Raw genomic sequence first — 14,651 nt, forward strand, 5'->3', positions numbered from 1 at the left:
CAAAGCTCAAGAGTTCCTCTGTGGAGATAGGAGAACCTTCCAGAAGTACAACCATCTCTGCAGCACTCCACCAATCAGGCCTTTATGGTAGAGTGGCCAGACAGAAGCCACTCCTCAGTAAAAGGTACATGACAGCCTGATTGGAGTTTGCCAAAAGTTACCTAAAGACTCTCAGACCATGAGAAACAAGATTTTCTGGTCTGATGAAACCAAGATTGAACTATTTGGCCTCAATGCCAAGCGTCACATGTGGAGGAAACCTGGCACCAGGTTGGTGGTGGTTGGAAGCATGGTGGTGGCATCATCATGCTTTTGATATGTTTTTGAGCGGCAGGGACTGGGAGACTAGTCTGGATCGAGGGAAAGATGAGACGGAGCAAAGTACAGAGAAATCATTGGAGGAAACCTGCTCCAGAGTGCTCAGGAACTCAGACTGGGGCGAAGGTTCACCTTCCAACAGGACAACGACTCTAAGCACACAGCCAAAAATGTCAAGCGGTCTGAATACTTTCCGAATGCACTGTAGGTCTTTTAAATAATGCCAGGAAAAAAAACATTTTTCTTGATTACAATATTACAATTCACAAGACATTGAGTCAAAAAAAGTATTGCAAAAAGAAGTATCACAATGATCATAATAAAAAATGTTATTCCAGCCCTACTGCCAATACAAAAATTGTGGATAAGACACAACCAAACATTGTGTTAGAGCAGTAGTTGTGGGGAAATGCCAGAATTCTAGGATGTTTGAAGTGTGAAGGGGCATTGTCAGGTGAAATTACCCCCTGGGCCCAGTTCAAAAGTAGTGCACTACATAGGGAATAGGGTGCCATTTGGGACGCACCTCAAGTCGTTTTTCACCCGTTGAGTGTGGCCTGGGATGTCTAGTTAATTCCAGCCTCTTTGTATGAGCTGGGAGAAGATCTATCATCACACTGGCACCCTATAGTAACCCAGTCTGAGAGAAGACTGTCCGTCACAGCCGCCATAGGACGCATGTGTTGCATCTCAAACGGCCCCCCTAGTCCCTATATAGTGCACTACTTCACTATATAAAGAATAGGGGACGCACCCATGTACGCAGCTTTGAATGAGCATTGAGTGAGCAACGTTCCTCACTTTTACCTTCTCAAAGAGAAACGTGCTTCTTTTATTGCCTTCAACTGAGCTCTGTTTGCTCTCTCAAAGGTCTATATTTCCACAATCACTCCAACATTCTCCCTGGTGCCAACGGTATGCCAGGAATCTTGATGCATCTCAAATGAAACAGTTGTGTTTTTCTTCCCAATTTTTTTTGTAAATATACCTCTGGAAAAACCACTACTCTAGGGTGATTGAGTTGGATAAGTTATCTACCAAACTCAGCTGGTGTTCTGTGTAATCGAATGGGGCTTATAAGCTCAGTGCTCATATTAGCTTAGTTGGGGGAAGTGTGTGTGTGTGCGACTGTGTGTGTCTTTGTGTACGTGTGTCACCGCCTGTCTGTCTGCCTGTCTGCGCCTGTGCGTGTGTGTTTGTGCTCGTGCATGCATCGGTGTGTGTCTTTGTGTTGTGTGTGAATGCTTTTGTCCATCAGTTCACCGGGTTCAGTTCCTCTCAGCGTACCTCAGTGTTCGAGGAGGCCACTCCCCCTAGTGTCTATAATCAGTAAAACTCATACGTAATCACCATTTTCAAAGAAACGTGCTGTTTATACTTTTTTACATAACAATACCCAATGTACAAACTGAAATCCATCCAAAACATGCACCCCAACGCTAAACCACCTCATTTGTATCATGATAATCCTTTCATATGGCCCGTATCCTGTCCTATGGAATATCTCTTTTCACCTCATTCAATCTCATCCTGCACACCTACAGAGAGAGAAGCACGAGGCTGCTTCCCAAATGGGTGCCTTTTGCATTCCTTTGATATTTTAAGTAGAAATTGTGCACCAATATTTAATTTTAAAAGCCTGTTATATTAAATGAAGTGCCCTTTAATATAGACCACATGGAGAATTAAAAAAAAGTGTAAAGACTTGCTAGAGCCAAATTTCATTATTTTTTACATTTTGTCCCTCTGTGCACCCTCTGTGACTTAGGTTTTAACCCATTTAACCCCAACGTTGCTCCATGTTCGCCATCATTCTAGTCATTTTGCTGCTTGGACAAAGTCATTTCTGAAGAATGATTTATTTAATGTGATTATTATTTATTTCATTTTAAGGTCAACCCTGTTACATGAACTGAACTCTTGTTTAAATGTGGTGGAACTATTCCTTTAAATATTAAACCTTTAAATCGTCAAATCCATAGGCAGTGCGTCCATAAGTCTAGGGGAAGCTTTGCCTAAAGTAAGTTGAATTAAATTGCCAAAATTATATAGCCTAATTAACCTACACTTGTCTATACATAAATAAATAAAATCATTCAAAATAGTCTACTAAAGCATGATTTGGCCAGAGGAATATTAGCTTCTTTTAACAAAAAGTTCTGGAACGTTTTAAAATCGCTTTGCCGACAGTTGCAGAACTCAACTTTCTCTACCGCTGCGCTAGCAGGATTCTCGCTGCTCACCTTCCCACAATCCCCTGCACATTTCTCTGCGTGCCCTAGTTGAAAATGAATTGGGGAGGAACTTCTCCTGCCTCATTCGTTGTTGGTGAAAACCTTCTGTCGGAAGTAAAGGCAGCGCACGCAATTTGGGCAGTGCACTAGACAAATACCAAATACATTGTATATGATTGTTGAGTTGTGACTGTCAGTGAAAAGTAGTGATGCCCCACATAGGCATATCGTAATATTTCAAAATACAGTCGTGGGAAAACATAGTTTGGAAAGGAAATACTCAAATCTGTATTTTAATTTATCAAAATTCTCAACTTAATTGAGCTAACAACAGTATAGCCTATCTTATTGGCACCCCCGGTGAGTGCACTGCACATGCTTACTATTTAGAATTGTTGGGGAAATGGTACATTTGTTTTTGGACAATAATTTCCTCCTGCAGTTTAGATGGGCATCGTATTCTATTGCTGTCTCCCCTTCTCGTAGGCCTATTATATGGATCAGACAACGCCTGTTTGTCAGTGTCAGCAGAGTAGGCTAACCTGCAATTTGTCGTATTACAAAAGATTCTGCAAATGTCTCCAGTCATATAAAGTGTAGTATAATTGCATGACGTGTTTAGAAAAGGCAACATTTTTCCTGTGCAAAGAAAGAAGTATGTATCTGATACATCCTAGGCCTTCACCTAGGACAACCTAGGCCAGCCATGCATTGAACTCTCTTTTTTTGTGAACAGTGATTGATTATCGAATCTACTCATCACATTACCAATAGTAGGCTATCTTACATACTGTCGGTCTGCAAATGCGATGAAGCATCGAATGCTTTATTATAAAAGGTGCATTTTTATGGTGTACATTAGCTTCCCCAAACTTGAAACTCACATGCCGCCTATTGTCAAATCATAGTGTAAAAGCAGGTGAGCTGGTTCTACCTTTTTATGGTGTTTTGTGGTGGAAAACTGAGCGGGACCAGCATAACACGTCAACTGTTGTAGAATTGTTTTTAAGTACCCCCCAGAGGAAGTTGACGCCACACCTTCAACCTAATTTCCTGTTCGAGAAAGGAAATGCACGTTTAGGTTCCACCTCTGAAGAATGACAAAGCTACTTATTGGGTGTGGGAATTTCCATGTGGAGTTCATAAACATGAACAAATAGAGAGCACTGACAGCTGTCAGTGTAACTAGCTAGCAACCTTATACAGCTAGCTAATGTTTTTAGTGGCCCTATGGCCAGGTGGCCCTATGGCTGGTTCTGGATTTGTCATAAGCATTGATTTGAGGAAAAATTGTGGCTACGAATCTAGTTAGAAAGACTTAGACGAAGTTCCTGTTATATGGATAAATATTGAAAGATAGCTGATATGTGTTTTTCAACATTGCAATGGACACGTTGCAAACTTTGGTAGGTAAGCTGCTGGCAGGCTTTGGCACAGCAAAGTCAAGTCAGCCTGTGCTCATGGTTCTCACAGGGGAAGTGAAATGATAGGCTACAATGACTTTGCTCATGATCATGCACGCCGCAAAATGACATGCTGACCACACCGTTCGCGTCACGTGCACGAGCGTTGCAGAATAAATGTGCACATACATGTTATTCTATCATTGCACCCACACTGCATGTGCGCGTAAACAAGCGTCTGCGTAGCCACGTGCTAAAATAGAACTTGGTTATATTTGTGACGCTTGATGCGCTGCAAGTCCCGCCTCTCCCATCTCCTTATTGGTTTTTCGGAGCAAATACCCACGTGGGTGATTGAAAGATTAACTGAGGTCCACACTCCAGTCCAATTGGTGGAAATGCACCTTAAAGTTGGTCAGTCCAAAGAAGAATAATAAACGTGAAGGAGGAGAGATTGCTAGAAACAAACTCTTGTTTCCCTTTTTATCTGTGGATTAATTGTCGGAGTAGAGGACCTTGTGCATTTCAGGTAAACAACCCAATGTTTATATCCCAGGACAAATTAGCTAGCAACAGCAAGCTAGCTATCTAAATTGCCATAAATGTTTTAATGCTTTACGACCTGTCCCCAATTAACATAGTTGGTTCAGAGTTGGTTTTGATATTCTAACCTGTGTGTCCTGATCGTGTCTGGTGTGGGTGGACAAAATCAACATGCGCACGATTGCGCACGCGGATGTGCGGTCTGGTCAGTCCCTTGAATTTCTGTCTAGACACTTGATGCTACACCAATCAAAACAGTGGAGCGTGGAGTGAAGCAAGACTTTAGTGGTCAAAAACATTTATCTTGGGGCGACAGGAGCAGGCCAAATGCTATCATGTTATGCAATTATACCATTTATAAACTGGTTAGATATGTATTTTGTATAGAGACTAGCTAGAAAAAAAAAAGTGAAAATGTACAAATTATCCAATGGATTATGACCCTTTTCTGGGGGGGGGGGTGCACCCCCTATTATTATTTGATCCATGGCTCAGGTGGCCAAGTGGACACAAGGCTATTTGTCCCTTCAAAGAGGAATAACTTTTTTGCTGTTTCTGATTAATAAACAATGCAAAGGGGTGGTAACATTAAAATAAATGTTACCAGCCCTGAATCAAAGCGTAAGCTGAAAATAATTTGTCATATCATAGGAAAAGACAGCGCATTCACACGGATTTGCACAAAATGACAGTTCGGATTTGTCACTTCAAGGCCAACTATATCATACTTTGATTAAAACTAGGACTTATTGACTTAAGTCATTGTGCAACATCATGGGTAACCTCTGGCCATTGACTTTCAGCTAGAAAAAGTGGATTTCTTCTGGTGTGGGCGTTTAACAAATGTGAAGCTTGTATTCAATTGCCCCTCCCTGTTGCACACAACACGCTTCCATTCCCCCTGTCACAAGGGCATTTATGTCTGATTTAAAATGAAATCATAATCTCTATTACAATCAACACTCATTTTATATGGCACTTAATAGGCACTTACTGTAGTGTTTTTTTTTTAAATGTAACTTCTTTTTTTATTATTATTTTTTGTTTTTTTTGTTTGTTGAATTTTACCCCTTTTTTCTCCCCAATTTCGTGGTATCCAATTGTTGTAGTAGCTACTATCTTGTCTCATTGCTACAACTCCCGTACGGGCTCGGGAGAGACGAAGGCTGAATGTCATGCGTCCTCCGATACACAACCCAACCAGCCGTACTGCTTCTTAACACAGCGCGCATCCAACCCGGAAGCCGGCCGCACCAATGAGTCGGAGGCTACACCGTGCACCTGGCAACCTTAGCTAGCGCGCACTGCGCCCGGCCCGCCACAGGAGTCGCTGGTGCGCGATGAGACAAGGAGATCCCTACCGACCAACCCCTCCCTAACCCGGACGACGCTAGGCCAATTGTGCGTCGCCCCACGGACCTCCCGGTCGCGACAGAGCCTGGGCGCAAACCCAGGGACTCTGATGGCACAGCTGGCGCTGCAGTACAGCGCCCTTAACCACTGCGCCACCCGGGAGGCCTAATTTAACCTCTTGAGATGGGATTTTTTTTTAATGAAGTCGAACATATTCTCTTTATGTTCTCTTTATGACAGAATGTTAAAATTAGATGAACGTGTTTTTGGACAAAGTTACACTTATCAAAAAGGCACAGAATTGGTGGAACGACCCAGTGTACTGCTTTGACTGGAGCCCTATGCACTATGTAGGGAATATGGTGCCATTTGGGATAGAGTCAGGGTGTCAGTGTGTTCTGACCCATACTAGCAGACAGTTTGTTCACATCGAGATGGGTGCTTTCATAGTCTCACCTGCTGAGCATACTGGAGAGAAACACAATGTGCTCCGGCTCGCAGACAGCCATCATTACTCCATAAATACGCTTCTAGCACAGCGCATTTAGTCCAAAAGCAGGGAAAAACAGGGCAGACAAAAGATACATTAGCAGGCATCTGTATCTCTGTATATCTGTCTCCTGGAACAGAATATGTAGGCGCTAAGCTATCAGCTCGGTGTGGCATAATAGAGCCGGTCTGGACAGAGATGCATGACTCGTAGTGATCATCCCTCATGAGTAATTGACAAGTTAGTTGAGCAATTTCGAATGACTTGTAGTTGAAACTGTTTTGTTGGTTAAAATCTCATTTGGTGGGTTTGCCTAGTTTGTCCTATCACTAAAATCAAGTATGTTACACAATAATAACATACTGTATGTTACACAATAATAACATACTGTATGCCATTAAGCAGCCTCTTTTATCCACAGCAACTTAGTTATGCAAGCATACATTTTTCATATGGGTGGCCCCAGCGTGAATTTTTCAAATGGGTGGCCCGAGCAGGAATCAAACCCATGATTATTGGCAATGCAAGCACCATGCTCTACCAACTGAGCCACATAGGACCACAATGATAATTTGTCATATTTACCTCCAAAATAATGTAACTAAGCACCTAAATAGCAGTAGGCATCCATAGAAACAAAGCCTACAGTTTGCACCTCTGGCATCTAAGCATATAATAGTGTTGTATGAGAAGCACCCAGACATCCCCTCCCCTGCTGTAGGGGCTTGAAAGGATTGTCAGACTTGATTTTTACAGGCCTCGTCTGCCTCCTACATGGTCTGCTTCCAGCAGCATATCCATAGAACTACCATGAGAATCTAGCTGGGTTCAAGGATAGTCCACCATGTCATTAATACATGAACACTGCTATCTCTCTGCAGTGGGATTCTGTGTGTGTGTGTGTGTGTGTGTGTGTGTGTGTGTGTGTGTGTGTGTGTGTGTGTGTGTGTGTGTGCGTGTGTGTTTCTCAATTCTTTTCACAACAAAGAGCATATTGTTAGGAAACATGACTGTTTTTAAAATGTGTTTAGAGTCATCGACAACAACAATGCAGCGGTGTGAATCCAATAGAGACATCAGAATATGTTATGTCCCAAATGGCACTCTATTCCCTATATAGTGCACTACTTTTGACCAGAACCCTATGGATCCTATATAGTGAATAGGGTGCCATTTAGGACGCAATACTATATGTGGAGGTAATTAGAGCTGATTTCTCTCCCCAGAGGAAGTCAAACACACAAAGGTCAGAATAACAACAAACGCCTACACACTCTGCTACTGCACTGCAGGGGCAGCTCCACACACACAGTACTTAGTGCTTCTGGAGTGCTGGACAACCTTTAATCTGTTCCCTAGGCTCACATTGGAGTTTTTTTTAACATCACAAAAAACGTCTTCCTCTTCTGAATTATAAATGGTATTTTAGTTTAGACCAGGGGTTTCAAACTTAATTCGTGGAGGGCTGTGTGTCTGCTGGTCTTTGGGACTTCCTTTCAATATGCAGCAATCTACAGTTGCTACATAAATTTTTGGGCATTGAAGTAATGATATATAGCCATTGGTTCTAGAAGAATATTACTCATGAGGCATTCATAAGTTGAGGTCGACCGATTATGATTTTTCAAAGCCGATACCGATTATTGGAGGACCCCCAAAAAAAGCCGATACCGATTAATCGGCCGATTTAAACATTTTTTATTTGTAATAATGACAATTACAACAATACCTAATGAACACTTATTTTAACTTAATATAATACATCAATAAAATCAATTTAGCCTCAAATAAATAATGAAACATGTTCAATTTGGTTTAAATAATGCAAAAACAAAGTGTTGGGGAAGAAAGTAAAAGTGCAATATGTGCTATGTAAGAAAGCTAACGTTTCAGTTCCTTGCTCAGAACATGAGAACATATGAAAGCTGGTGGTTCCTTTTAACATGAGTCTTCAATATTCCCAGGTAAGAAGTTTTTAGGTTGTAGTTATTATAGGAATTATAGGACTATTTCTCTCTATACAATTTGTATTTCATATACCTTTGACTATTGGATGTTCTTATAGGCACTTTAGTATTGCCAGTGTAACAGTATAGCTTCCGTCCCTCTCCTCGCTCCTACCTGGGCTCAAACCAGGAACACATCGACAACAGCCACCCTCGATGCAGCGTTATCCATCGCTCCACAAAAGCCGCGGCCCTTGCAGAGCAAGGGGAACAACTACTCCAAGTCTCAGAGCGAGTGACGTTTGAAAAGCTATTAGCGCACACACCGCTAACTAGCTAGCCATTTCACATCGGTTACACTGACTAATCTCGGGAGTTGATAGGCTTGAAGTCATAAACAGCGCAATGCTTGAAGCATTGCGAAGAGCTGCTGGCAAAACGCACGAAAGTGCTGTTTGAATGAATGCTTACGAGCCTGCTGGTGCCTACCATCGCTCAGTCAGACTGCTCTATCAAATATTAAATCATAGACTTAATTATAACATAATAACACACAGAAATAAGAGCCGTAGGTCATTAATATGGTAGAATCCGGAAACTATCATCTCGAAAACAAAACGTTTATTATTTCAGTGAAATACGGAACCGTTTGGTATTTTATCTAACGGGTGGCATCCATAAGTCTAAATACTGCTGTTACATTGCACAACCTTCAATGTTATGTCATAATTACGTAAAATCCTGGCAAATTAGTTTGCAACGAGCCAGGCAGCCCAAACTGTTGCATATACCCTGACTCTGCATGCAATGAACGCAAGAGAAGTGACACAATTTCACCTGGTTAATATTGCCTGCTAACCTGGATTTCTTTTAGCTAAATATGCAGGTTTAAAAATATATACTTATGTGTATTGATTTTAAGAAAGGCATTGATGTTTATGGTTAGGTACAGTCATGCAACGATTGTGCTTTTTTCTCAAATGCGCTTTTGTTAAATCATCCCCCGTTTGGCAAAGTTGGCTGTCTTTGTTAGGAAGAAATAGTCTTCACACAGTTCGCAACGAGCCAGGCGGCCCAAACTGCTGCATATACCCTGACTCTGTTACACATTTTCCCTAGTTAAATGAAATTCATTTATGCAGGTTTAAAAATATATACTTGTGTATTGATTTTAAGAAAGGCATGGATGTTTATGGTTAGGTACACGTTGGAGCAACGACAGTCCTTTTTCGCGACAGCGCACTGCATCGATTATATGCAAAGCGGAACACGCTAGATAAAATAGTAATATCGTCAACCATGTGTAGTTAACTAGTGATTATGATATATTGATTGTTTTTTAAAAGATAAGTTTAATGCTAGCTAGCAACTTACCTTGGTTTCTTACTGCATTCGCGTAACAGGCAGTCTCCTCGTGGAGTGTAATTAGAGGCAGGTGGTTAGAGCATTGGTGGTTAGAGCAGGTGGTTAGAGCATTGGACGAGTTAACCGTAAGGTTGCAAGATTTAATACCCGAGCTGACAAGGTAAAAATCTGTCGTTCTGCCCCTGAACAAGGCAGTTAAGCCACTGTTCCTAGGCCGTCATGGAAAATAAGAATGTGTTCTTAACTGACTTGCCTAGTTAAATAAAGGTGTAAAAAAAACACACACACACACACACACACACACACACACACACACACACAAAAAAAAATAATCAAAATCGGTGTCCAAAAATACCGATTTCCGATTGTTATGAAAACTTGAAATCGGCCCTAATTAATCGGCCATTCCGATTAATCGGTCGACCTCTACTCATGAGCTCAGTGAATCCGTCTTACACCATCAGAAACCAAAATATAAGCTTGTTTCACTCAAATGGATGTAAACAATGTCACTGTAAACAAACACAGCTTCAAAACATGGTTAAAACTATAATTTAGATCTCATGGCTGGTCGGTCATTTGACCCATAGCTCCCTCTATGAATTTGAGAGTGGTTACATTTCTCCAGGCCCATCCCTGAGCTGTCCATCAAAGTGGTGGAGTGGCCGCTTTGTTATTCTTTAAACTGCAGATTGCTAGTTTAAAGACCTAGACAACCAGAAGAGGGGAGTTCCTATCCAATCAATGGCCTTTATTGATCAATCAAGTACAAGGGAGGAGTTTGACATCCCTGGTTTAGACTGTTATGTCGACAATACCTTCCAGGCACACTCATCAACAACAACAAAAACACAAGCTGTGTGTGTGCATAGGGCTGTGATGGTAATTGAAGAACCTGTATAACTGACAGGTATGGGTTTCATAACTTTAGTTAAATTTAGATAAACCTAATATTATTATAAAAAATAAATTCTAATTATAACCGTCTAAAATCTATTATCTATTCATCTTTCTACATCAGCTCCTATTTACAACTTTCCTTTGATGCTCAAGCAGCTAATATGCGAGATGCACGGGAGTGTAGAGCGCTATAGGCTATGGGACTTCAGTAAAAAAAACATTTGATGAGGGGGCTTTCTTTCATACAATGCACGTTTCATTGCTTATAAATAAGATAAATAAATCTGTTTCCTTAAAAATAAAGGTTGGATGTGTCTGACTATTCATTATTATTCAACAGCAGTCGACAAGGTTGTTCTGGCTCTGAGGCCTATAATGCTCTAATATTGTGTAAAATGGACAACGTGCCAATCCTCTCCAACCTGGCTATGTCAGTTTCCGTGTACATTGGCCTGGCCAATTACCGTAACCTCAAATTCCAAGAACATCACAGCCTTATGTGTGCGTTAGTGCATGTGCGCGTGTGTGTGTCCTGTAATACATACGAGAGGTGGAGAAGGTCGGTCAAGTGGAGGTTGACCCTCCGACCCAGACGTTCCATCAGGTCCAAGCCCTGGTCAGAGGTGAGGGAGCTGGGAGGACAGAAAGAGAGAGCATGTTATCAAAGATAATACTCCTTCATTTTAGTATACAACCAACCAGCCACAGAACCAACAACAACCAGCCCTGTAAATTAGCATGACTGGGTTTCCACATCTCATCGCCATGTACATAAAATAACAATTATTAGACACACCAGACACACGAGCTTGCACACACACACACAGTATAGATGTGCACGCGTAGACACATGCACGGACACACACACCGTATAGATGTGCACACACACAGTATAGATGTGCACGCGTGGACACATGCACGGACACACACACAGTATAGATGTGCACACACACAGTATAGATGTGCACGCATGGACACATGCACGGACACACACACACACAGCCTTGCACCAGGGGAATAGGGATCAGGTGCCTCTTCAGGCTTGGCAAATCACCTGCATTTTCCAGCAATGAGACAAACAATAAGGTGCAAATGGAACTGGCGTGAGGTGTAATGGCTGTATCATATGGACGTGCGTCACTCACTCACACACACACACACACACACACACACACACACACACACACACACACACACACACACACACACACACACACACACACACACACACACACACACACACACACACACACACACACACACACACACACACACACACACACACACACACACACTAGATGAATAATAATGTGAAAATGGAATGGATGTGTGAAAGTATAATGGTTCTATGATAAAGCCATACTCCATCTGAGCTCAGTCCAGTGGCTGCTCTCTCACTCAGAGAGGAAATCGCCCAAGGAAACAGAGTCTACGTCCCACATGGCACCCTATTCCCTACATACTACACTACTCTTGACTAGGGCCCATGGATTATCCCTAAGGGCCCTGGTCAAAATAAGTATACTGTACAGGAAATAGAATGCCATTTGGGACGTAGACAGAGGATGCTCTGTACCCAGGAAATGACAGGGCTAGATGAAGATCGTTGGGGTGAAAGATGATACTGTATGAAGGTATGTAGGTACTGTATGTAGGCTGCAAAATATATCATGTACTGTACGTACCCTTCTTTGTCATATGTTTTTCCTTTAAAGGATTTAAAGGAATCTTGGAAGACTAACCTAATATTGGGGTAAAAGAGGCCAACCAACAGTGGTGTAAAATACTTTAAAGTACTACTTAAATAGTTTGTGGTATCTGTGCTTTACTTTACCATTTATATTTTTGCCAACTTTTACTTTTACTTCACTACAATTCCCAAAGGAAATACATGTACTTTTTACTCCATACCTTTTCCCTGACACCCAAAAGTACTCGTTACACTTTGACAGGAAAATGGCCCAATTCATGCACTTATTAAGAGAACATCCCTGGTCATCCCGACTGCCTCTGATCTGGCGGGCTCACTAAACACAACTGCTTTGTTTGTAAATTATGTCTGAGTGTTGAAGTGTGCTCCTGGCTATCCATATATAACAAATCAAATAAAACATTGTTTCGTCTGGTTTGCTTAAAATAAGGAATTTGAAATGATTTATACTTTTACTTTTAATACTTGAGTATATTTTAGCAATTCCATTTACTTTTGATACGTAAGTATATTTAAAACAAAATACTTTTAGACTTTTACTCAACTAGCATTTTACTGGGTGACTTTTACTTGAGTCATTTTCTATTAAGGTATCTTTACTTTTACTCAAGTATGAACATTTTGTACTTTTCCCAAAACTGCCAACCAATAACAATAGACAAAATTGTAAATGTAAACTGGTGTGCATCCTCAGGTACACTCTTAGAAAAAGGGTCCCTAAAGGGTTCTCCCCATAGGAGAAACCTTTTTGGCTCCAGGTAAAACTATTTTGGGATCCATGTAGAACCCTCTGTGAAAATGGTTCTAGATGGAACTCAAAAGAGTTCTAACTGGAACCAATAAGGGTTCTTCAAAGGATTCTCCTATAGAGAGACAAAGAACCCTTTAAGTTCAAGACAGCATCTTTCTAAGAGTGTAGTATGCTGGCCTGTTTGCACATAATTATAACATCCTCTAATATCGGATTACATCTACAGTGCATTCAGAAATTATTCAGACCCCTTGACTTTTTCCACATTTTGTTACATTACAGCATTATTCAAAAAAGTATTAAATCGTTTTGTTCCCCCTCATAAATCTACACACAAGTATTAAGACCCTTTACTCAGTACTTTGTTGAAGCACATTTGGCAGTGATTACAGCCTTGAGATTTCTTGGGTATGACGCTACAAGCTTGGCACACCTATATTTGGGGAGTTTCTACAATTCTTTTCTGCAGATGCTCTCAAGCTCTGTCAGGTTGGATGGGGAGCGTCGCTGCACATCTATTTTTCAAGTCTCTCCAGAGATTTTCGATCGGGATCAAGTGCGGGCTTCTGGCAGGACCACTCAAGGACTTTCAAAAACTTGTCCCCGAAGCTACTCCAGCATTGTCTTGACTGTGTGCTTCGAGTCGTTGTCCTGTTGGAAGATGAACCTTCGCCCCAGTCTGAGGTCCTGAGTGCTCTGGAGCAGGTTTTAATCAAGGATCTCCCTGTACTTTGCTCCATTCATCTTTCCCTCATTCCTGACTAGTCTCCCAGTCCCTGCAGCTGAAAAACATCCCCACAGCATGATGCTGCCACCACCATGCTTCCCCGTAGGGATGGTGCAAGGTTTCCTCCAAACATGACACTTGGCATTCAGGTCAACGAGTTTCATCAGACCAGAGAACCTTGTTTCTCATGGTCTGATTATCTTTAGGGGCCTTTTGGCAAACTCCAAGCGGGCTTTCATGTGCCTTTTACTGATGAGTGGCTTCCATATGGCCACTCTACCATAAAGGCCTGATTGGTGGAGTGCTGCAGAGATGGAAGGTTCTCCCATCTTCACAGAAGAACTCTGGAGCTCTGTCAAAGTGACCAAGGCCCTTCTGTCACCTCCCTGACCAAGGCCCTTCTCCCCCGATTGCTCAGTTTGGCCCGGCGGCCAGCTCTAGGAAGAGTCTGGGTGGTTCCAAACTTCTTGCATTTAAGAATGATGGAGGCCACTGTGTTCTCGAGGACCTTCAATGCTGCAGAAATGTTTTGGTACCCTTCCCCAGATCTGTGCCTCGACACAATCCTGTCTCAAAGCTCTAATTCCTTCAACCTCATGGCTTGGTTTGTGGGACCTCATTTAGATAGGTGTGTGCCTTTCCAAATCATGTCCAATCAATTGAATTTACCACCGGTGGACTCCAATCAAGTTGTCGAAACATCTCAAGGATGATCAATGGAAACAGGATGCACCGGAGCTCAATTTCTAGTCTCATAGCAAAGGGTCTGAATACTTACGTAAATAAGGTTGTCATTATGGGGTATTGCGTGTAGATTGACGAGGGAAAAATTACTTTAATCAATTTTACAATAAGGCTGTAATGTAACAAAATGTGGAAAAAGTCAAGGGGTCTGAATACTTTCCGAATG

General features: G+C 41.8%; 1 protein-coding gene across 1 annotated transcript in view; it reads right to left on the bottom strand.

Moving 5' to 3' along the window:
* The window catches only part of LOC139367219 (protein tyrosine phosphatase receptor type N2), a 264,778-nt gene that overhangs the window by 165,302 nt on the left and 84,825 nt on the right, over positions 1 to 14,651 (bottom strand). Inside the window, exon 9 of the mRNA XM_071105432.1 lies at positions 11,098 to 11,184. Coding sequence (XP_070961533.1) covers positions 11,098 to 11,184 — 87 coding nt within the window. The remainder of the gene's footprint in view (positions 1 to 11,097; positions 11,185 to 14,651) is intronic.

Source organism: Oncorhynchus clarkii, chromosome 15 (assembly GCF_045791955.1).
Source record: "Oncorhynchus clarkii lewisi isolate Uvic-CL-2024 chromosome 15, UVic_Ocla_1.0, whole genome shotgun sequence".
In the NCBI taxonomy this organism is placed as follows: Eukaryota; Metazoa; Chordata; class Actinopteri; order Salmoniformes; family Salmonidae; genus Oncorhynchus; species Oncorhynchus clarkii.